We start from the raw sequence: 23,715 nt of genomic DNA, 5'->3' as shown, positions 1-23,715 counted from the left end.
GACGCAAGCGTTTCATACCACTGTGTCGTCATATATTACCCATATTTCCCATACCTCTCTTCCAATTACTAAACTTTAGCGGCGTGTCATGTACAAACATACTAAACACATAGTAGAAACAGGAATACGAGGTAGTGGAAAAAGTGCGTTGACTTAGTCACCGGATATAGTAGCACACTCCCTCTGACGTACCCTTTTTTTTTTCTCTCCGCATTGCAGTCCCATAATGCACCGCAGTTTCCGTAAATGGATACTTCCAAGCCGACGCATGGTTTCCTGCTGTAGTGATTGTTTATGTTGTTCATTTCCTAACCAAACGCAAGTGTATTTTGATTTTATTCCTTTTGCATTAAGATGAAAGTAAAAGTCCTCTCGAGGAACCCGGACGACTACGTCCGGGAGACCAAACTAGATATTCAGCGGGGTAAGTGAAGTTAACCTGGCTAGGCTAGCTGCTACTAGCCAGTTTTGATAAGCACACTGCTCTCCATTTTTTATACGGAGACAAATCACATCTCAGTGTTTTGACGTGACAAAACAAACACATAAAGTACATATAAAGTACGTTAACCAAATAGTTACAACAAAAAAATGAATAATATTATATCCGTTTTAAACCTGAAGTGCAATTCGAGTGTATGTATTGTTTTATATTGTATATTCTATTTGATGTAGTTGTTGTTTGACATGTTCATTGTTGCTGATAGTTCCCAGAAACTATGACCCTACACTTCATCCATTTGAAGTGTGCAGAGAATACTCCCGGGCCCTTAATGCCACAAAGCTGGACAGGGTGTTTGCAAAGCCGTTCCTGGCTTCATTAGATGGACACAGAGACGGTGTGAACTGCATGGCGAAGCACACCAAGAGCCTCTCAACATTGTTGTCTGGCTCATGTGATGGGGAGGTAACTACTCATTGAATACATATTTATTATTTTACAGACATTTGTGTGTTATATGCACAGCTGCATGACAACACTCAAAAGGCTGTTTAATTTCATCCTTAGGTTAAAGTGTGGAATCTTTCCAAACGTGAATGCCTCCGCACATTCCAAGCTCATGAAGGATTTGTCCGTGGAATGGCTGTTCGCTTCTGTGGAACTTCGTTCTTCACTGTGACTATGACTTTTATCGTGCCAAAGATGGGCTATTAAATTCTTGTGCCCCACAGTTTTTGAATTTCAGTTCTAACAAAAATGATCTTTTACAGGTTGGGGATGACAAATCAATCAAACAATGGAAAATGGAGGCCCCGGGTTATGGTGAGGCAGTGGAGCCACTTAATACAATTCTGGGCAAGGTATGTTGAGTAGGAACCTCTTGTGTTATTCTTTAATAATGGACCATTCTGCACTCATTGGTGTTTACAAATGCATGAAGTTCAGTAAAATGATGTTGGTGAAAATAGGTGCTTGTCCATTGCAGACAGTCTTCACAGGGCTTGACCATCATCAGAAAGAAGGTGTGTTTGCAACATGCGGCCAGCAGGTGGACATCTGGGATGAACAGAGGAGTACTCCCATTCGTTCTTTCACCTGGGGGGTGGACAGCTTCAGCTCAGTCCATTTTAACCCAGTGGAGGTGAGCCTCTGCAGAATGTGGCACATTTAGGATTATACTCATTTTGTCACAAGAGAGAGAAAAAAAAGGTGGAAGTTATTGGGTGCATACATACTAGCTTGCAAACTAGGCATATTGTTATCGTAGTCAAATAACATTTGATCACATTTTCAAATCAAAAGTAATCCTCACAAATCAAATTGCAACGATCCAAAGTCCAATGCTTTTCAATGAGTGGAGAGCATTGCTTCACTGAGGAAAAAATGCTGCATTCCAGGAAAGTGGGAAATCAGATATGTTCCACTTGGATTGTGTCAGTTCTGCCCTCAAAGCTTTCGAGGAAAATGTAAATACAAGACATATGTTCACATGACACAACCTGATTTGGAATAACTGTGTTAACCAGAATAGCAAACAATTTATCGGAATCAGCTGTCTTTATTGTTTACATTTGCGGAACTAGGACACTCACTGAGTGAGATGAATCTGACTTCACATACAGCATAAGGCCACCATTTTGACTTGTGATGTCATTTTGGAATTGTCAATTGCTAGCTAGCAAACCGGCATGCCAAAATGGGCATGTCTTGTATGAACTATGAACCAGCCATAGCAAACAGAAAACGTACAATTAGTTAGCACTAGTACATTACTAGGTCACTAGAACATTTTCTCATTCTCATAAGCGCTACCATTTTGCACAACCAGCTGGAATAGGCTCCAGCATGCCTGCGACCCTTGAGGATAAGCGGTTATGAAAAAGGATGGATAGAAGTCACCCTGATTGCATATAGCAATAATAAAAACTGATTGATAACATTTGGCAAAAATCAAATATCAAGTCTCACATACGTTTTCCCACCCCCTTAATGATAAACTCTTATTTTACTTCAGTATGTTGTTGTTGTTGTTGTTTTTTTTTTTTTTAATTAAACAGCAAGTTTTTGAAAACCGATTAGCTGGTGGGACTTGGGTTCGCAGTTAGAAGCGTATTCGAAAGGAGTTGTTTTGGCATCCAACCATTTCAAAAACAATTCTTCCAGGTACGGAGGGCATCAGGGCTATGATATATGTCTGCTGTATGTATCCAAGTGTGAAAATGTGTTTTGATTTGTTACTTGAAACATTTTGTGAAAGAAAACATCTGAAAATTGTATTGATAGTGTCGTGCTGACCTCTGTATGACTGTTTTGTCAGACGGAACTTCTTGCAAGCTGCGCCTCAGACAGAAGCATCGTACTGTATGACATGAGGGAAGCAGCTCCGCTGAAAAAAGTATAGTGAAGTCACTCCTTTGCTGCAATTTGCAACCTTTTTTTCCAACCTATACAATAATATTTTATATATATTTTTTTCCTGTCTTTAGGTTATCATGACGATGAGGAGCAACACATTGTGCTGGAATCCAATGGCGGCCTATTTCTTCACAGCGTGTAATGAAGACTATAAGTGAGTGAACAGTTGAGACCTTCAGACAGTTCTCAATGTATAACAAAATTACACTTTTTTTTCTTTTTTTTTTTAAATGTTATGTTATGTTCCTGTGTCCCTTCTCTGCAGTCTTTACACATATGACATGAGATACCTGAACAAGCCGGTCATTGTACACGCAGATCACGTGTCTGCAGTGCTAGATGTTGACTATTCCCCCACCGGCAGAGAGTTTGTGTCTGCCAGTTTTGACAAGACCATCCGCATCTTTCACAAAGATGCTGGCCATAGTAGGTCAGTACCGTTGGAAGAAATAATTTATTACGTATATGTTGGGATGCATCTGAGATCAAACTGTTGTCAGTTTATTTGATGAAAAGCGTATGCATGTCATGTGACTTCTTCATTTGTCCTTCTCCAACCAGGGAGGTCTACCACACCAAACGCATGCAGCATGTCATCTGCGTAAAGTGGTCGGCCGATAACCGTTATCTTTTGAGTGGGTCAGATGAAATGAATATTCGTCTGTGGAAAGCGACCGCGTCCGAGAAATTGGGAGTGGTAAGTGCCACATTTTATCCTTGTCCACTGTAGCAATGAGAACATGACTATTAAAACTCATTCACTGCCTTTGACAAGTATACTTGTCAATTGTATTTTTTAGAGCGGTGCTAAATGGGGGCGAATCTGAGCATGCTCCACTGTAAATATCAAACTTGGAAACAACTTTACTGATGCCCAACCACCGGTAGATGACATCATTGCCCCATTTTATAGGAAATAAACACAGTTTCAGAGTCCATGGGAGAAATGGCTGTATTTTGGCAAACCTACATTTTTCTGCTGTCAATTATAAAAGAACGGGACGGGACAAAAAGTAGGGAGTCTATTCTGTTATTTGGTAGATTTGGTTTATATATAATTATTGAATGTAATATCACGTGAGTATTGGAAATGTAAAAATTTTCTATAATGACTGGCAGTGAATGAGTTAAAACTTTTTTTTTTTTTTTTTTGCTTTAATTTGGAACAACTACTCAAGAAAGTACACTACACACTTTTCCACTAAGCAGATTCAATCTTCCTCAAATGTCAGGCATGTGCCACGACCTTCTGATTCATTTCCTGACTCATGAGATGGTTGCTTTTGACAGCACACCCACCTTGGCTTTGTCAGTAGATGCCAAACCTTCAGATTTAGGGCAGGATCACTCTCATTAAGTGAAATGTACCAGCAGGAGTATACCCGAAAGTAATGCACTCACTCGTGCATTTGTTTGACAAAATACTAAAGAATGATTCAACTTCAACACATTCACCTAGTCACGTAGTGCAGACAGAAGAAGTTTCCTTAGGTTTTGTTGCGCTCAATCTTCGAATAAAACTTCTTTAACTCTAATGTTCCAAATTCAGTTAAGGCTTTAAAATAATGATCAATAGTGTCCTATCGCCATTTCCAGCAGCCATCTTTCATTTTAAATCAGTCACTTCTGCTTATTCTCTTAATACCGCTTCCGTTTGGAAAATTGGCTCACTTGGTAGTTGTTTTACCGTTGCTGTGTAAGAGAAGATTTATTTGCGAGAATTGCACTTAAAGAGATCAGACGGGGCCTGCACCTATCAGCAGTTTAAATCGGCCAATCACTTAAAGCGCACCGCTCGCAACATAATGAAGCATTAACAATCAAGCTGGACTGAGGGTGTCTTTCATTATCAAGAAATACTGAAATGCTGAATCAAGGCATCACAGATGACTTCTCTTTTAGTTGCTGCATTTCACTTTTTTCTTTGAAAACTTTGAAGTTGAATTTTATGCTATGCAAGTATGCTCGACGACAAATTTCATTTTTTTTAAATGGTGTAAAATCAATTTCTTTTGGTTAGCGTATTCGACCGAAAATGATAAAGCCACCAGTAATCTTTGAATGGTTAAGGCTCTGAAAAAGATATGGAAATACATAGGGGTGTGAATTGCCTAGTACCTGACGATTCGATTCGTATCACGATTCACAGGTCACGATTCGATTCGATACCGATTAATCCCGATACGAATGGTCACGATTCGATACCGATTAATCCCGATACGAATTTATAAGTCGATTGTTGCGATTTTTTTCCATTCAAATTTAGAAAATACTATCAGTAAATTTGTACATGTACACTGTAAGATTTGTATGAATATATTTATCTAAAACTTGAGGCTTATAACCGTGAGCCACTGTACACAAACAGTTTGCAATCTGTTTCACATTTGAACAGCATTAAAATAAAAATATTAAGGCTTAATGTGCCGTTCATATAACATTCTTCCATGCTCAAGGTGTGAATCCTTAAAAAAAAAAAAAAAAAAAAAAAAAAAAAAAAAAAAAAATCAAAAAAAAAAAATCGATTCTGCCGATTATTGAATCGATTCGAGAATCGCGCGATGTAGTATCGCGATATATCGCCGAATCGATTTTTTTTTAACACCCCTAGAAATACAAATGACTGCAACTAGTGGTGTTTCGATCTATGGGGGTATATGCCACGGAAGAGGCGGGATGTGATTTTGCACATCAGTTTATTTTTGGTCCGGGTTGCGAACGCGCAACCCAGGGGCACAAAGTCAGAAGCACAAGTATTTTTGACGCAGCCCACACGTCGCAAACCGAACCGGAAACAAACTGTTGTGCAAAAAACAGTCCCGCCTCTTCCATGGCATATACCCCATTGGCCACCGATCGAGATCTAACGATTTTCGCAATAAAGTACATGATCAGCATATGCTTTTCATTGCTGATCACAAATAGTGATCATGCGTAGCTTGTACTTTGCAAGCAACTCGAGAAAAGCCCGTGTGCAGTGGTCCCTCTTCCCTTAATACTGCACATTACAGACCAAAGCAGTAAATGAAATGGTTGTGCGGATTATGCACTGTCAAGTTGAAGTAATGTCTTGTTGTAGTTCAAACAGCAAAACTGAGCAGCAAACATTTAAAATGTTTTGATCGGTGGAGATGGTCCTAGAAAGGCTTTGTTGGCCTTTACGCATACATGTTGAAGTGGAGCATTGCGTTCAAGTCACCTACTACTCCTCAAATGAAGTCAATGATTAGCAAAACTGCTCCACAAAGGAAATGTTTTGTTCAGCGTTGTAAAGGGATTGAAATTTGGATAGTTTTTTTTTGGTTTTGTTTTGTTTGTTTTTTTGTTTTTTTTAAATTCATCATTAATGATTGTCTAATCTTGTTTACATGTTTGATTGATGGCTAATATCGATCATGGATTGACCTATGGCTGGCTTATACTACTGCATTTACAGACTATTTGACATTTCTGACTGTATAGGCTATAGCTCAAAATCTTGAAAACATAATATTGTTGGTTGGTTATTTTCTTTGTTCTCTGCTACCTATTGTCTGTGCCCATATTTGCCCAATTACTAGCATAATAGCTATTTATTACTAAATAGTTGTTCATCACCTGACTAAATATGATTTTATTAACATCCCAAATTATTGATATCCAAATATTACCACAGTGCGTTAGTGAGATTCTTTCTGGCTAAATGAGGAATTAGTGAAGTCGAACAATAGGATTCATATCATAAGTCTTCATTCTTACAAGCTTAATTCTGACATATCATTGTTTTTAATAAGAATGAATGGTAGCCTTAGACAAAACAGCTGTTTGATGTCCACTGCTCATACAATACAGTACATTATCTGCAACAAATCGGATGATAAGATTTATGAAGATAAGACTGGAGACTTTTCTCCACAATTGCTTAATTGTTTTTAATGCTCAAGTACATTTTTTTCTTAGTATATTTTGTTTGCATGTTAAGAGTTTGCAGCCTCTTTGTGGCCATTTTAGTTATGCACAAACTTGTCCACTGTTGTACATGTTTCCAAAGGTAAAATGAATTACCATGTTTGTCCTTCAATTGCCTTTGTATTAGGGGTGGGAATCTCTGACATGAGGCCGATTCGATATGTATCTCGATACACAAGTTGCGATTCGATTGAAAAACGATTATCTTTCAGAACAGAACGGTTCGATTAAGTTTGGGAACGATACAATTTTCGATTCTATACGATTAATTTCAATATTCAAAACTTATAGTGACATTTGTTGCTTGTAAACATTAATCTTAAAACACCACAAATTTTTACAGTATCTACAAATGTGTCAAAAAAGAACAACAACAATGTCTTCTATATTTTTATATATTGAATCAATTATTTAAATGGACCGGAACAAAGGGCTGGGTGATATGACTGAAAAATTTATCAGTTTAAATATTTATTAGTTGTTATTGACAATTATAATTGTTTTTTGTTTTTTTTAATTCAAAATCAAGATCAGGAAAACAAAAGGCTGATAATTCAATTTGAAATATAAATATTTAACCTTTAAAAAGACACCAACACAATTAAACAGAATATGTCCACATTGTGAAGTATTTCAGAAACATAAATTTAAGACATGACATAAACCTACCGTCCAGCCAAAAGAAATATGAAGCCACCTTATGGAACAATAAATCTATCAAACACATTTTAACAACTTAATATATCCCAAAATATTTCCAAAAGTGCATTTCCCTTTTTATTAACAATTTTTGTTTTTCTTTGCCATCACATTCATTTTTGGTTAATGTATGACATCTTTTTTGTTTTTTTAATCTGAGACACGATGATGACCACGGAATCACGACTGTTTGTTTTGTTTTTTGGACTGTCGTTCATTTTGAGTTTGATGACGTAATTGCGGGCACGTCTCAGTTCCCTGCTGCTCATGCTAGTTGTGTACATTGACAGGGAGCCACAAACTGAGAAATGAGATACTTGCAGTGTGCGTTTAGCTTAGCTGGTGTGTTGGCTGTGGGACATACCTGTGTCGTTTGAATCCATGCATTGGATCGTCACGGGAGTTATTCTTTTTGGCTCGCGCGCAGTACCAACGCCGGCCCGGGACATACAAGTGCACCGAGAGGACTCGATAGCCATGGGAAATACCGAGATGTACGGCACCGGCTTCTGCTAACTGTCTCCACTGTTGCATGTTGTCACTCGTTGTGCGCGCGCGCGCCGTGTCGCGAGCACGGCGTTGACGGTAGGCTCCCCCCAAGGTGCGTAACGTCTTTGCATTATGTTTACAACATCCGGGGAATGAAGCGTCTCTGAGTGCTACTTTGCTAGCTCTCTGTAAACACGGAAGTAGCTTGAATAGTGCTGCTACTGAAATGTAAACAAAACAAGTAGAGCACGGTGCAGAACTCTTGCTATTGTTATGAAAACCATAAAGCCTCACTCGCAACCGATTCACAGCAACGCGATATCCGGTCCACAGCTTCACAAGCAATGTATCTAAGGATTCCTGGCGGATTTTGTATCGGTTGACAAGTCTGCTACCGATACGGCCGTTTTAGCTCCCCTTGACGACCGATGGTTCGGTCGAATCGGTTTTTTGTCCCACCCCTACTTTGTATGCCATCCTACTGTCATGGTTCCACTCCTTTGATCCAATCCCAGTATCTCTGGCCAACGGTCTCCCATGATATCTTGTAGCTCACGCCTCGAGAGAAGGAGGCCACCAACTACCGCCATAAGCTGAGAGAGAAGTTCAAGCATTTCCCGCAGATCAGACGCATTGCTCAGCATCGCCATCTCCCGAAGGCCATCCACTATCAGGCTAAGGAGCTGAAGACAATGAAGGACGCTCGCCGCAGAAAGTGAGTTTTTATTTACCTTCCCGTTTCCTAATGCTGATTGCAGGATTGCCATGATGTGCACGTTGCGCGGGTTATGTTGACTTGGACCGCTGCCAGGTGATGCCTTTTGTTGTCCTACTCACCTCATGGAAAATCCCTCTAATGGGGCTTCCCTACCACGATACAGTATGTTCTCGTTCTCTGTTTGGATGGGGGATTGATTGTCCCATTTCACCCTGATGCCACTAAGCCGTAGCATCATTTTTCCCCCCACCATCAGAGATCAGATCTGTGTGAAGAATAATTTACTTTATGTAATCACTGTTGTGATATTTTTATTGTTACATTAATATAGTTGTCAGTAAATTGATCAATTAGTCTTCCCCTCTGCCCTCCTGTTTGATCCCCCCCGAATTTTCCATCCCTTTCTGTATGTTTTCAACAGCAGGCTTTTCTCACCAACTTTCGTCTTTGTCTTTCAGGGAGAAGAATATCCGCAAGCACAGCAAACCAGGAAGTGTGCCGGTGTTGTCTGAAAAAGAGAAGCACGTTGTGTCTGTGGTCAAATAAAAAGAAAAGAAATGGAACACTTTGGAGTGCACCACACACAGACAGGGTGTGATTAGTCTGTTCTCTCTTCGGAATCTTGCAAGAACCCTTTCACTGGATATGTTTTTACAAGTCAAAACATTCACATTCCACCTTTAAAATTGTATTTGATTATTTCACTTCAAATGTGATAAGTTGAATTCCTTTAGAGAACTGATTCTCAACCAGGGTGCTGAGAGATCGCCATAGGTGCTGTCCATGTTCACTACTTTGTGTGAAAATTGTTTTTGAATTGCAGATCAAACTAGTCTTCATCTGTCTGTCAGTGGCATACAGGTAGAACAGTTACTTTTTTATGGTAAATAAATAAACCCTGTGTGTCAACCTCCTGCCATTCATTCATGCAACGGAATATAACTTATGGTTTTCTGTGAAATTAGCTATGTGTTCAACTGGCCCAGATTTCATACTGGATAAGTAAATTTGTGAGTAAACTTAGACAAGATCATCATTATTTTAGTATTGCATTGACACATTTTTGTGACATTTTTGTTTGGTGATGGTCTGTTGTGAGATTTTTCGTAGTCAAATTGTTGCCTAGGGTTGGCTCAAAAAAATGTGTGGAAACACTGCTTTTAAAGCAATCATGATCTTTGCTGTCAAATTGACTCTATCTGATATGATTAGAGAATAACCTTGAGAACTACATCTATATTTTCGACAATGATTGTTCTCATTTGGGACAGAGATGAGCTGAAGATGTATTTGATCAAACTAAAAAGAAAGAAAATGCCACAGTTACTTTGTTTCCTTCAATGAAGTTCACAAATTGTTCAGTTTCAGTTTTACAAAGCAACAATATTTTGTCTGTTTTCTTCAAAGTTGCACTTTGTAATTATTTTCTGGCATGTAGCCTATTTATAAGGTTTTATCCCAAGTTTGATTTAAAAGTCACAGTGCTGACACAGTGTTTGATTTAAACCACTTAAGCTACCTGTTGTTTTACTCTGTGCTAATTTGCTTACAGGCCTCGTCAGGTAATATCCTCTATCCTCTTAATGCTGTCATTTAAATCCCAACACCAATGCTACCTGAACGTGGTTGAGGCCAGCTTGAATAACAGAGTTCCTGGAAGTTTGCAGTATTAAAAACTTATGGTTTAATAAAATGCAATTGCAGAAAAAAATACATTGAACTAATAAATGTAAAAGGTTAGGGTATGTTTCCACAACCTTCACTTCATTCCTGTGTGACAACTGCCGTTTTTTTGTTTTGTTTTTGTTTGTTTGACTGTTATATAGGCCTGCAATGTACTGTACATAGCTATTAAAAAAAAAAATCAGTGTTAAGGCCAGATTGCCATTTGAAGCTATATACATGCTGCTAAAATGAAGCATGAACATGTTCCAGCTGCACATAAGCTCCACTCCGTGTTTCCCTTGCTGCTTTACGCCTGCTGTCAATGAACATCCAAGCATCCTACGTTTGATTCTTCTACGCGTTTCCGTCGCTCCGCCTCTTCTGCCCCCCACCTCTCTTTACCCCCTTCATCCCTCTCTCATTGCATCCATTTTTGTGCATTTAAGAAATCTCCAAGTATTACCAACCTGGATTAAAACAAGCCAAACAGTGACAGAGGAGGCGTAAGGACTCCAAAACAAACGCGGACGGACCAAACCTGTTTTATTCTAACATGCGAGTGAAACCTTTCTGAGGGATGGCAGCGATGGGTTAGACAGGATTTAACATGACTGCAAAATAAAAGGCAAGACATGCGTTTCTTTTCACCTTTTTATTTCGATTTTTGCCTCACCTTGTGAACGGATGGATATTTGGAACAGTACATGGAGGTTTCAGCCTGCAGCGTTCGCTTCTATTCAGGGCATCCATTTCTAATCCTGAGTGCTTTCTCGAGAGCACTAATGTTTGTGTTGATTTCAACCTGCAATATCTAAAATAACACCAATCCCCTGTTTGCAGCCTCGGCTCACATCTCACAACGCACTCGAAAGCTCATCATGAGATTTTAATAGAAAGAGCGAATATATTTTGCGTTTAATATGCAGCACAGCATCATGTGCGTGAACCGTCGTGTCATCTGTTAGCCTCGACGGGCTCCATCCAACTGCACGCTCAGAATTTGTCCACGACATGAAATAGTTATTTTTATTAGCAAAAATAAAATGCTTCTGTTTAATGCTAATTCTTTTCTGGTGTTTGTAGCCACTGTGAGTAAAAGATGTCCGCTCCACGAGGGCCCAGGGGCGGTCATGGCCCTGCTGCCTCCGCGGCCGGCGCCATGCCGGAGATGCCGGACCTCAGTCACCTCACCGAGGATGAGAGGAAGATCATCCTCGGTGTCATGGACCGACAGAAGAAGGAGGAGGCGAAGGAACAGTCCATGTTAAAGTAAGGAGTTGCTCGTACAGTCATTTTATCCACACGTACTGCTGCTGTGGCTGCTAGCTAGATTGTTGGTATAAGCTCCATGATGTGTCGTGGCTCGATCATGTTGCCTCTTGACATCCAAGCCTCGGTTGAAATAGTCGACGTGTGCTCGACATTTTCGCTCTACAGTCGGCAGCTCTTCCCTCTTAACACACATTTAAAAAATGTTTTATGAGTATGACATTCTCTCTGTGCTACTTTGGCGTACCGCATTGTGAGGGGTTGGGTGAGCGACGGCAACGGGCGCCATTTTCAATAAAACACGCCAAGTTGTTTCACCTTTACCCACGAACGTCATCGGCATTACACAATATCTCACTGGAAAGATCATTTAAGGCAGGCATGTCAAACTCAGTTTGGCTCTGGGGCCGGATCCAGACTTTCTGTTCTCAGGTGGGCCGGATCAGTAAAAGAATGTCAACTCCAACTATTTAGTTTTGTTTTTCAGTACTATGCTTTATCATTCAGCCTACATTTGTAGCCTACCCTACATATTATAATCACGGATGACAAGGGATCTTTTCTAAGCACAACACATTTATTCACAAACAATGGAGAAAAAAAATGATTTTCATGTTTGGCATTGAATGTGTTAACAACTGGTTTATTTTAACAGTTGAGTGAATGCAGTTTTACACCTGAACCAACTCACCACACTAAACAAACTCAAGTGGGAGCTATGAAAACAAATGTTTTGCCTTAATTGTCATACTGCTTTGAAATAATAATAAATACAAATATATAATAATAAATAAAAATACAAAATAAAAGTTTTAGCAGTGCATGGGCAATAAGATTAGACTACATCAGCTCAAACTACTAGGCTGGGCCTACTGAAGCTGAGAATATACTGCACAATATTAATTGTCTTTAATATGAAACCAGATTAATCTTATTTTTAATGATCTGTATTCATGAGTGCAAACAAATGTCGTGTCATCACACTTTTTTCTCTCTCTCACTGCACTCCTGCAGTCTACTCCTGAAACTTGGCATCTTTTTGCCTTTACAAGTGCATCGATATCAGGTTTCAAATCCTGAGTAGCAGCACATTTAACAATGTGATTCAAGTGTTCATTTGTTAACCTTGAGCGCTGCTTTGTTTTATTATTGTTCATCACGGAGAAAACCTGTTCACAAAGATAAGTAGTCCCAAACATGGAGAAACTTTTGCAGCCATGGCTGTTAATTTGGGGTAACTTGGCACAAGATACTGATAAAACGTATCCAATCCCACGGACCCAAATTTATCCTTCATAGCGGAATCGCACTGCAAGTCAATAAGCTCGAGCTGAATGTCAGCTGGCACATCAGAAGGCTTCACTGTAAATGGCGAGCGAAAAAAGCCGAATTTGTTCTCAAGTTCACTGAAAACCTGAAACCTCCGCTCAAACTCTCGCAGAAAATCTGTTATGTTGTCTTTATATTTATCCAAATCGGGACGATCCGGTGCCTTCGGACGCACAGCTGTGAGACATGAGAAGTGCGTGGTGTCACCGCTGGATAGCTGCGTCTCCCACAGCGACAGTTTCATCTTGAACGCACTTATGCTGTCGTAATATTGAGTGACAACTCTATTACGGCCCTGCAATGTAGTGTTAAGTGTATTCAAGTGTTGCGTAATATCAACCATGAAGGCAAGATCCTGCACCCATTCCTTGCATTGAAGTTCCTTTACTGGGCGTCCCTTCTTCTCCATGAACTGTCCAATTTCGCCTCGTAGCTCAAAGAAGCGCTTGAGTACTGCACCTCTGCTTAACCAGCGCACGTCAGTGTGGTATGGTAGGCCAGCATGAATGTCATGATCACTGAGAAATGAGTCAAACTGGCGGTGATTTAGACCGCGAGCTCTGATGAAATTGACAGTTTTCACAACCACGCTCATAATATGGTCCATTTGCAGTGTTTTGCGACAGTGTTCCTCGTTAGACTAATATTGGCAAAGGCCAGTCTCTTTTCAGGGCACACGACTTCTGCAGCCTTCAGCATGCATGTTTTTACAAACTCCCCATCAGCAAATGGCTTGGATGCCTGCACCAGCTCGTTGGCAATAATGTAGCTGGCTCTTACAGCCCCATCAGCGATATCGCGGCTGCGCGTAAAAGCAGACTGCTGTTTCTTCAGACGAGCGACCAATTTTTTTATCTCGTCTTTTCTTATTTGTCCTTTCAAGTCGTCATACTTGTCTTTATGATGAGTCTCGTAGTGGCGCCGAATATTAAACTCTTTGAACACTGCAACTTGCTGATTACAAACCAAGCACACTGGTTTTGCATTCACTTCTGTGAATAAATAATTCTCAGTCCATTTTTCCTGGAAAACCCTGCACTCCGTGTCTACTTTTCTTTTTTTTGACAGTGCCATTTTGGGAAGGGTGTGTTGACCGATAACTTGTTTAGTAGTAGTGGTGAATGGTGAAGCAAGCTTACCGGTTAATTTCTAGTTGGACACATCACGTTGCGAATGTTTATTTCCTGGTACGAACTCGTGTCAGTGCCGCATGCTGGACGTGAGCTCTTTTACTGCCCTCTAGCGGCCGGAGCGAGCATTTGGTTTGTATTTATTTTAAAAAATCATAACTTTTGATAGAAATGAGCTATTGACTCGCTTTTTTTTTTTATATACTCAGAAATTTATGACGGGCCGGATAAAATCATCCAACGGGCCGGGTCCGGCCCGCGGGCCGTATGTTTGACATGCCTGATTTAAGGTGTCCTCTGTGGCAGCCACGCACGCGTGTATGTGTGCACGCGTGGACGAGACCACACACAAACACGCACACGCGCGCGTCCATAACTCGCCGGTGCACAGATGTCGCTCAGAGCTTTTCAGCACCAGGCGCTGTCCATTGAAGCCTAGTACTTTTTTTTTTTTTTTTTTTATTTTTTTTTTTTTTTTAAGGCGGACCAGGAGGATTTCCGTTGCTGATTCTGTGCCTTAACTGTACTGTATAGTGAGATGTTAGTCACTGGTCTTGTCCATGTTATAAACCTCAAACAGTTGATGCAGGAAAAAAAGAGAAGAATTGTGGCTTTAAATGTCCTATTCAGTTGTTGTTTTTCCAGTTTCATTTCTGAAGTGGAAATCAAATGAGTCTTAATTTACAGTGTATGCAAGACATGTATACTGTACTTATAGATAAAAACCCCGATGAGATCCTGTTCAAAATTCTGCCTTTAAGAGCAGAGCATGAAGGCCAGGTTTTTTGGGGGTAATGAAATGACATGTTAACTACCAATGACAACTCCAAACATTAATAAATTAGACTTTTCTAGAATTTTCTATGCAGCAAAACTATTTACAACAAAAATAGCAACAACATTGTTCTTTGTATTGTCTAGTAATGAAGATAGTTCAGTTTCAAGAGCAAAAATGCTTTCCTCCACTTTCTGCTGTCTGTGTCAAGGTCTAATTTGCGAACATATCAAATATATGCTTAGGATCCTCAATAAAACACTGCTTTAAAGCAAAACTAAGGAACTTTTCAACCTTTATAAAATATTTTCATAACTCCTCTAATGCAATATAGACTTAGAACTAGTTGAATGAAAACTTTGCTATGGCCTGAGGGGGTCTGTGTCGCTTTTACTGGCGTGAAGTACATTTGAGAAGGGTGGCAGGAACCCCTGCCACACAAAGAAACTGTGCTGACTGCTTGACGGCATACTTCCCACTTTCCCCATTCGTTACAAAGACAAAAGTCAATTTGAACGTTTACACATCATTGCTGTTTTCATGGCAGAAGCTGCAAAATGTTAGTCTGAGGAGACAAAAAAAGAAAAATGGAAGCTACCTGGATAAAAGGACAGTCAATGAACATTTGCCCAGCTTTCACTCGCTGGCGTGAGCTCAAAGACGACACTATGCGCTGGTCCTCATGGGAAATGTGGTCTTCCTTCAGTCAAAACACTACTGCTTTTGTCCATATGGTGTCGCTATAATAACAAAAACTAAAAGTTCCTTAGTGTTGCTTTAAAAATGTTTTGATCTTATTGCCTATTACTATTGCTTTGGTTTTGAATGCGGAGATCTGCTCAGAGCAGGGGTGGATCTATTCTCGTCGGATACAGGGCTGTGGTTACCCCCAGAATCATGAAAAATCCAAAACTGTTTGCCTTATCACCTTTAACCGGTGTTAAAAAATAACAAAAAAGTTTAGACAACCCTGGTATACATAGAAGGTGATCATAATATAAAAATCAACACTGAGAGGATGCAGTGCAGCTCTGCTCTGATAGTGTATTATTACTATCTTTACCAAAGTAGCTCTTTGTTCTGGTTCGCGGACTGTGCAGGTGTACCTAATGAAATGTCCACTGAGATGACTGTCTTTAATAACCAAATAATGAGTACAATTGCCCATAGTGGCTTACCTGTGCTCTCTCCCCGTTTGCCTCTAAGCTTGCCCAGAGACTTTAGTGTGATCCCTATCACTGCAAGCTTTCATGATGCATTAGAGCTGTTGTTTTCCATCACCAGGTAAATATTTGCACGAAGGCAACATTCCTAATGGAAAGAAAGTCATGCAGTCCCTACCTAGCACTACTTCATGCGAAACATGACTCATGTACTCCAAGATACAGCTACCTCAACTACTGTGCTGTGTACTGTTTGAGTCACACAGGCCCTTTCTGCACCCCATAAACCCCACTCCTTATTTATTTATTATGGCCGTGTAACATACAAACCTCCAATAGTTGAGTGTTTGCCACATTTACTTTTGTCGAAGGTAAAAGGGTTCAGTTTTAGTTTGATAAAGTTTTCTCATTAATGAATATCTCAGCATAATGTTCGGTAACAACATTAGAATGATGTGATTGGTGTAGCTGAACTTCTGGATACTACTGAAACTACTAGACTGCAGATACGTACATCCTGATAAATTATATCAGGTAACCATTAAGAGTCCTCCCGTTGTTTTGTTTTGTTCATATTTTTTTGTAGTGAAATAATGCTTTCATTCAGCCATTCAGTCAGCCCGTGTAGCGTAGTTGTATTGTCTAAGTGGATAGGTTAGGTCATCATGAGTCATCAAATAAGTAAATAGCCACGTTGCTTATGCTTACCAATGAATCACACAAGCAAGCGTTAACGCATACATTGGGGCAAAATTCATATGCTCATATGCTGGAGCTGCAACGGATTAGTTTGTCTTTGAATGATTTGTCGCATGGCCGGCGGTTTCAGAATCAAACACCGATCCCACCGTGTAGCAACCCCTTATAGCTTGTGCATCTGCGAAGTCACCGTCCAATCCACAGCAGCTTGGATGGCATTTCAAGGAAGTGGCAGTTTGAACATCCAAGTGTGTAATCTAACAGAGGGAATCCTGGGAGGATGAAGGGATGGTGGACAGAGAGAGAAGCCTTCAGCTACAGGGCTGACCTGCATGATTCACCTAGGTTTTTACTTCTTAGCAGCCATGCAGATACGCTTTGTAAAACACCGTGCTCATACAAATATGAGCAGAGCAATTATGAAGCGCGGCTGCAGTAGTATTTGCGCAATTAAAGGTCCAATATTATTCAACTTTTCCACATACTAAAATAGTTGTCAAATGTGTAAAAGACGTCTGTGACATGCGTTTGTCAAAATTGACTATATATTTTTAGAATATTTTTGCTGTCCTCAAATCAGTCAAAAAAAATAAATAAAAATAAAAATTTCCAAGCAACCTCTTTTAGGGGCGTGTCACTTTTATGTAAATAACTGCACCAGGCCACGCTTAGGCCATACTCCTCTCTCTTGAATGGGCTGTGATTTCTGCTCCGCTAGCCATGTGCTAATGGTGTGAATGGAAACGACTGGCCATGGCGAGCAAAAGCAGTTTGGTACCACCGTACCAATTTGAGCCAGGCAGATATGTCTTTTACACATTTTAGAACTATTTTATTATGTGGAAAAGTGGCATAATGTTTTAGCGTAAGAAAAAGTAGTTCGCCCTAACTGGTAACTCTCCTGCAAGCGTTATTTTGTCATGAATATATCCGATTTGCCGTGAATACTTGTAGACATTTACAAGCGGTTATGAATAACACAAATGTCCACATTTAGGTCAACTGCGCGGTCGCAATGTGCAAGCCGTCTCGTTAAGACCACTTAGCGGCCAGTTACCAATACAAAGTCACGTAAACTAGGTGGCGAGTTACCAGTCACGGCAAAATAATCACCGCGGATTGTATCTTGGCAAACACAATACACGGCCGCTTCTGTATTATCCAACCATCATCTGCTTTATCATATCTGACCTCTTGCAACCAAACAACCTCCACACGACAAATGTAGTTCCCAATTTAAGCACTAAAAATATACCGGTAACATGGTAGAAGGTATGATATGGCGCATCTCTAATTGAAAGGATAGGAAGTAAGACGTTTAAACGAGTTGAAAATCTAGCTCTGAACAGGCTTTCACTAACAAAACAGTCATTCGAGAAAAGCTGTCAGTACACATCCTTCAAAAATAAAGTTAATCCACTGTCTTCTCAAAGACTCAGACGAAGGATGCAACCACTTTTTCCAGATCGTTATTTCCCCATTGCTCTCCATGGAGCCGTTTGCTTGTCGAATTTCAGTGGGTGTGACCAGAGGCGGTGCCACTAACCCGAGGGGGTTGGGTCGAGTGCACTTCCATGTCTTATCGAGTCACCAAGTCACGGAAGTTTAAAGGGATGACACCATTTATTTTAAGCCCTTCCAACAGTTAACTATAGGCATATAATGATTAAATCTTACCTTTGACACCATGGTGATGTATTTTTTTGTGAAATATTGGGTGTTTGCTTGTTAGTTTTCTAACACGGAAGTAAAATGCTCGGATCAGTAAAACCCCGCCTCTCCCCGTCCGATTGCCGCACCCCCGGCGAGCCGACTGCAGTTTGCCGTTGGAGATCTGCGTTTGAGCACTCCTCTGAATGCAACTGTCTATTTGTCAATAAACATTTGAAACAAAATGGCTCCTTGCAGCAAGAAATCGCGGAAGAGGAGGAAAAAAAAAACTGAGCTGGTCTCAAACCGGGGACTTGCTGCTTACAGAGCAAGCACACTAACCACTATACTATTGGTTCAGTTGGGTTCAATAGTGCAAAAGTTTTACTTATAGTTTACACAAGTGTCAGCCAGAATGGGATTTTAAGATAGTCAATTGTCATTGCACTTTGGCATTGCAAATGTGAAGAATAATTGATTGCTTTGAATTCATTTGGACAGAATGTTCACTGATAAAGGCTTTTTTTTTTTTTTTTACTGTCCCATGAAGGTCTCAGAGAAAGTGGGTGTGTGTTTAATCCGCAGAGGCGGTGCGAGGGTGGGTCCGCACCTTATGACGTCAAAGAGTGCCAATAGCTCGTTTTGTCAAGTTGGGAGGGGCTTGTTCTTGGAGAGCAGAATGATGCTCTGATGTTCTCAGAGATGGGCGAATGGAGAAAAACACCACTTCAGTCATGTGTTTGGTGAGGAATTAGCATTTTAACATGACTAACGCGCCAAAAAGTAAATTTTTCGTGTTGCTGTCCCTTAAATCTGCCCGTTTGAAGCACACATTTTAGAAAGGAGGAGAAAGCTTAAGAAGTCGCGGATGGATATTTTTCATACCTGGTTGGATTGTAGACAGGCCAGGGATGCATATTATTGATAGAAAAGCCCACTAAATTGCATTTTCATACTATGGACCCTTTAAATCTTCTGAAGTTATCAGCTTGCTCAGCATTCCATGCATCAATTGAAAGGAGAGTCAGTTGGGCTAGTTTCCTGCTTTTCGTCCCTGTCATATGCTTCCTTTATTTTACTTGCTCTCTACAACGTTGAATGTGCTGTGATTGATGCTATGAGCAATCATAAGTAAGATCACAAATCTAAAACATGAATATACCTTTAACAATTTTGATAAGTGGTCCAGTGCATCCGCTTCCTGCTGTTCAAGGATCACAGAGATTCAAATCATTTGCTTAGGGCATCCTTTGAGGTGCTAATTATTATGACCATCTTATAGGAGGGATTCCCTCTGAGATGCAGCTATTGTAGGACTCAGAAGTGTTGCATGCTTTGTCACCAAGTTGCATGGGCTTCCTCAGTCTCGTTTGCATGAGACACAGATGAAAAAGGATGTTTTTGGATCCAAATCAAATTATAGGAGAGATTAAAATGTCATCTGTAATCTTATTTTTTCATTAATCATTAGGAGGCCTGCTACTGATTAAATAAAAATAAATACAAAAAAGTGCATGCTTGTGATTTGCTGAACTAGCACTGTATCCTCCAATTCAAATGATAACATTTCATCAGCATTGCATTTGTGAGCATTCTCTGTCAAATATGTCTGACCGTCATGTCTGTGTTTCATGTAATCAAAACTAGCATACCACAGTATGGACTGCAGACCTCCACTGAGTTTTCACATCAAAAAATAAAATCAGCTGCTTTCATATGAACTTGTATGTCATTTAGTCTAAAATTCTCAGTTAAAGCATTCAAACACTTATTGAGAGATGTGTAAGGGTGTAGTGTGTGTGCATTCATCATGAAGTGCATAGAATTAGCTTTGAATGATTGCATCTTATTTTCTTTTTCTATACATTATATCGACTATTACCCAAACCACACATGTAAGTTGTGCTCATAAGTTTACATACCCACTTATGAGTATAAGTTTACATACCCGTAAAGCGCAACTATACATGTACAAAAGCTAAAAGTCTCTGAATGACACAAACATGCCATGAATCCTCACCAATATTCACATCCTCATGTTCACTTCAACGTCCGAAAATATCAAAACAATTGCCACAGTATTTCGGATTTTCTGCGCATGAAGCATTTCTTTCTCACCATACACTTGTACTCATTAGCTTACATACCCATAAATTATGTAAACTTATGAGCACAACTGTATACTCATTTGTGCTGGAAAATTTTTAGGGGTGTGCCAAAAAATCAATTGTCATAAGAATCACGATTCTTATTGAATACAATTCTGAATCGATATAAAATGTCCCAAAATCTATTTTATTTAAATTATTTTTAACTGTATTGCCGTTGTTTGTGTGTGCCTTTATTGGGAGCGCTGTTCATGTTGGACACAATTTGGCCACTTAGGGGCAGTGTGGTTCCGTGCGTACTGATACACTGCTAAGTTGTAGTCACATTAAAGTGTAGAAGAAAAAAAGTCACAAGTAATGACAATGAAAGTTGTTCTTTTTGCAGCATAGGAAGAGCATATGCCGGTGAATATTGTTAAGATGTTTCTCTGTATACATTCCTGAAGCGTTTTTGTATGTGTTTTTGAGTGATAAAAGTGCCACGAATAGCATGCTAATTAGCATTTGCGAGTCAATGGCGCTTTCCATTGTGTGTTAGCCTTGAGATAGCTACAGTACGTTCGGAAAACAAGCTAAACAAAGTGTGTTTGTATTTAAGTGTTTCCCATGTGTAATTTTTTTCATTTTGTGTGTTTAGGTTTAGAGTTAACCTCAACTGGAGTGGAATAAACTGCTTGATACTGTAACAACAATATTGTTAGTTTGAGTTCATGTTGCTTGGGGGACTAATTAGAGTGAGGGAACATTACAGGAAGTGAGGTAGACCGAGTGCGTCCTATGAGCTCGGAATAAAGGCAAAAAACATTGTCAATCAAATAATTTTGAATCAAAAATGGTTTTGAATAAAAAATCGATTCTGTATTTCATCACAGACCCAAAAATCAGAATCGAGTTGAATCGTGAGACGATCAAAGATTCCCACCCATAGAAGTTTTGTGTACCAGCTGTGATTAGCGACACAAAATCTCAATGTTCCCTTGAGGCTGCTACACATGCAACACACATCTCAGAGGAGCAGTGGTAAAGAGACAAACACAAACATTCACTGTGTTTTCTGTCTTAATCTGATATGAACATTTAACCATTGCAAGTGTCTTTTTGCCCCAAACAGATCGTATGAAGTGGTTATCAATCATATGGTGACTCCACAGGAAACCTGAACTTGAATTTTAGGACCTGATTTAGAAAGATACCAAATAGCAGGGAATAAATTGCATGTTGACTCTAAAAGGCTGTGCATGCTGTTAGTGGATGTATTGCTCGTGATCTTTTATGGAGATCCTATGCAGCAGTAGAATGTGTGACTGATAAAAAAAATATATATGTCCAGTCCATGTTAATGAACACGGTGGAAAGATGTGAAATGTGTATTTTGTGTGCTTTTTTTCTTGACAGTAGAATGTGTCAGCCAGATGGATGGAATATATCAGGCTGTCATAATGTTATGATTCTTCACACATTACATTTGTTTAAAAATACGACATGTCGACTCTAAAATACAGTTTAACCAGATGTGCCACACTGCTGTGCTCTGATTAAGAGCCTGTTAAATTCTCCTTGTGAGAGTGAAGGGTGTGAAGAAAAGGAAATTAGGAAAGGACAGAAGGGGGAAAGGCAAGTGGAAAGTTTGGTGGTGTTAGTATTGGAGCGAGTAGAGGAAATGAGAAGCGAAAACAAGAGGAGAGACATTGACGTCTGAGATGCTATCAGGTCTCGTTGCTGATATGACAGCCTCAGTCCCCGCTGACAAGCATCAGCCATCTCCCATAGCATGCTTGGCACATCAGACTTCATTGTCTCGCAGGCTTTGTTCTAAATAACATCTGCACTCGTCAGCATAGAATTTATTCTCTTCGAGGCTCTTATCCCTCTAACAAAGTTTGAAGGGATTTTCCTGCCCCGGTGCTGCAGTTTGAAATGCCCTTGGCGAAACATGACTGTCCAAAAATATAACTACACTAGTTTGTAGTTCATGAACAATCTTATACTACTGTATATGTGGTACTTATATGCTTATATGATCATGTGAACTCCATACATCAGGATTTTCCAATTAGTTTTCCAAAGGACCTATTCAAAGGACATATTCATTGTTTATTCCCAGTTTAGCATCTTAGAAATGGAATCAGAATCCTGCCGATAATAAGGGTTTGAATCTCCGAAAACATTTTTGTATGACTGAAAATTTGTCTTGAATCGCCAAAAAATTGTTGTGAATGACTGAAAAATCTCTGAAAAAGCCTTAAAATAAAAATATAAAAATAAATGATAAGAAAAGACACACATTTTTAAAAGTATGACTTTACAGTGTTTCACCAACACATTTTCAGAGGTTCAAAACGGTCACAAGCCGAGTTTCAAAAAAGGCATTTTGGCATGGTTCTCCCTGGGCATTGATTTGTTTCCCATTTTTGAAACCTGTAAGCTCTGAACGTTCTCAAAACGTTTTTGCAAACCTGAAAACTGGGTTTGAATCTCCAAAAAGCATATTAAATCATTAAAAAAGCCAACCATCTAATTTAATTTTACAGTGTGTCACCCACAAACTTTCAGAGCTTCAAAATGGTCACAAGCTGAGTTTCAAAAAAGGCATTTTGGCATGGTTCTCCCTGGGCATTGATTTGTTTCCCATTTTTGAAACCTGTAAATGGTGATCATTTTTAAAACTTAACTTAACTTTAAGGTTGAAAGACTGAAAATGTTTTCCAATGTTATTTTGAAACCGCAATTCAAAGTCCCATTCAAGTACGCAACATCTACGCTCCAAAAAATATTTTTGGAGATTCAAAACAAATTTTTGGAGATTCAAAACACATTTTCAGGCATACAAAAAATGTTTTCGGAGATTCAAACCCTTATTGCGAAGTTTGGAGTAATGGCAGGATTCTAATTCCATACTTATATCGCTAATATGATGTTAAGTGATTTGAGAAAGGATAGTAAAACATTGACTTTCGATGCGTGCGTGCATGCTAACCACTAACTGCTCCAACACTAACAGTCGGGATAACTTTGACAACTCACACTGACTATTTGTCAACGTTATTTAAAGTGAATATTTCCTCCCGCGATATGCAATCGACTTCTTCTGAGTTGCTTTTCAACTAGCTGCGTCAGTAAAGCCCGTCACTTGAATGATGGCTAATACTTTGCAACTTGCTTGTCACTTGCCAACACAATCTAAAGCTAACGGTATCTCCCAAGGCCCAAATGACA

At 39.6% G+C, this 23,715-nt stretch overlaps 2 protein-coding genes across 21 annotated transcripts in view; both read left to right on the top strand.

The window, feature by feature from the left end:
* The first annotated feature begins 80 nt into the window (after positions 1-80).
* dcaf13 (ddb1 and cul4 associated factor 13) lies at positions 81-10,033 on the top strand. The gene is made up of 11 exons (XM_077527547.1): positions 81-424; positions 708-907; positions 1,010-1,117; positions 1,213-1,302; positions 1,428-1,583; positions 2,760-2,837; positions 2,929-3,011; positions 3,123-3,287; positions 3,419-3,554; positions 8,545-8,708; positions 9,170-10,033. The coding sequence occupies exons 1-11, from the start codon at positions 355-357 to the stop codon at positions 9,255-9,257; spliced, it is 1,338 nt and encodes a 445-aa protein (XP_077383673.1). The 5' UTR covers positions 81-354; the 3' UTR covers positions 9,258-10,033.
* A 716-nt stretch (positions 10,034-10,749) lies between these two features.
* The window catches only part of rims2a (regulating synaptic membrane exocytosis 2a), a 157,581-nt gene continuing 144,615 nt past the window's right edge, over positions 10,750-23,715 (top strand). For all 20 annotated transcript variants that reach the window (XM_077527877.1, XM_077527881.1, XM_077527879.1 and 17 more), the window contains exons 1-2: positions 10,750-11,001; positions 11,460-11,645. In XM_077527877.1, the coding sequence (XP_077384003.1) occupies positions 11,476-11,645 (170 nt within the window). In that variant the 5' untranslated portion in view covers positions 10,750-11,001; positions 11,460-11,475. The remainder of the gene's footprint in view (positions 11,002-11,459; positions 11,646-23,715) is intronic.

This window comes from Festucalex cinctus, chromosome 7, assembly GCF_051991245.1.
Source record: "Festucalex cinctus isolate MCC-2025b chromosome 7, RoL_Fcin_1.0, whole genome shotgun sequence".
In the NCBI taxonomy this organism is placed as follows: domain Eukaryota; kingdom Metazoa; phylum Chordata; class Actinopteri; order Syngnathiformes; family Syngnathidae; genus Festucalex; species Festucalex cinctus.
The sequence above is the reverse complement of the archived record's forward strand: the minus strand, read 5'-3'. Positions and strand labels throughout refer to the sequence as shown.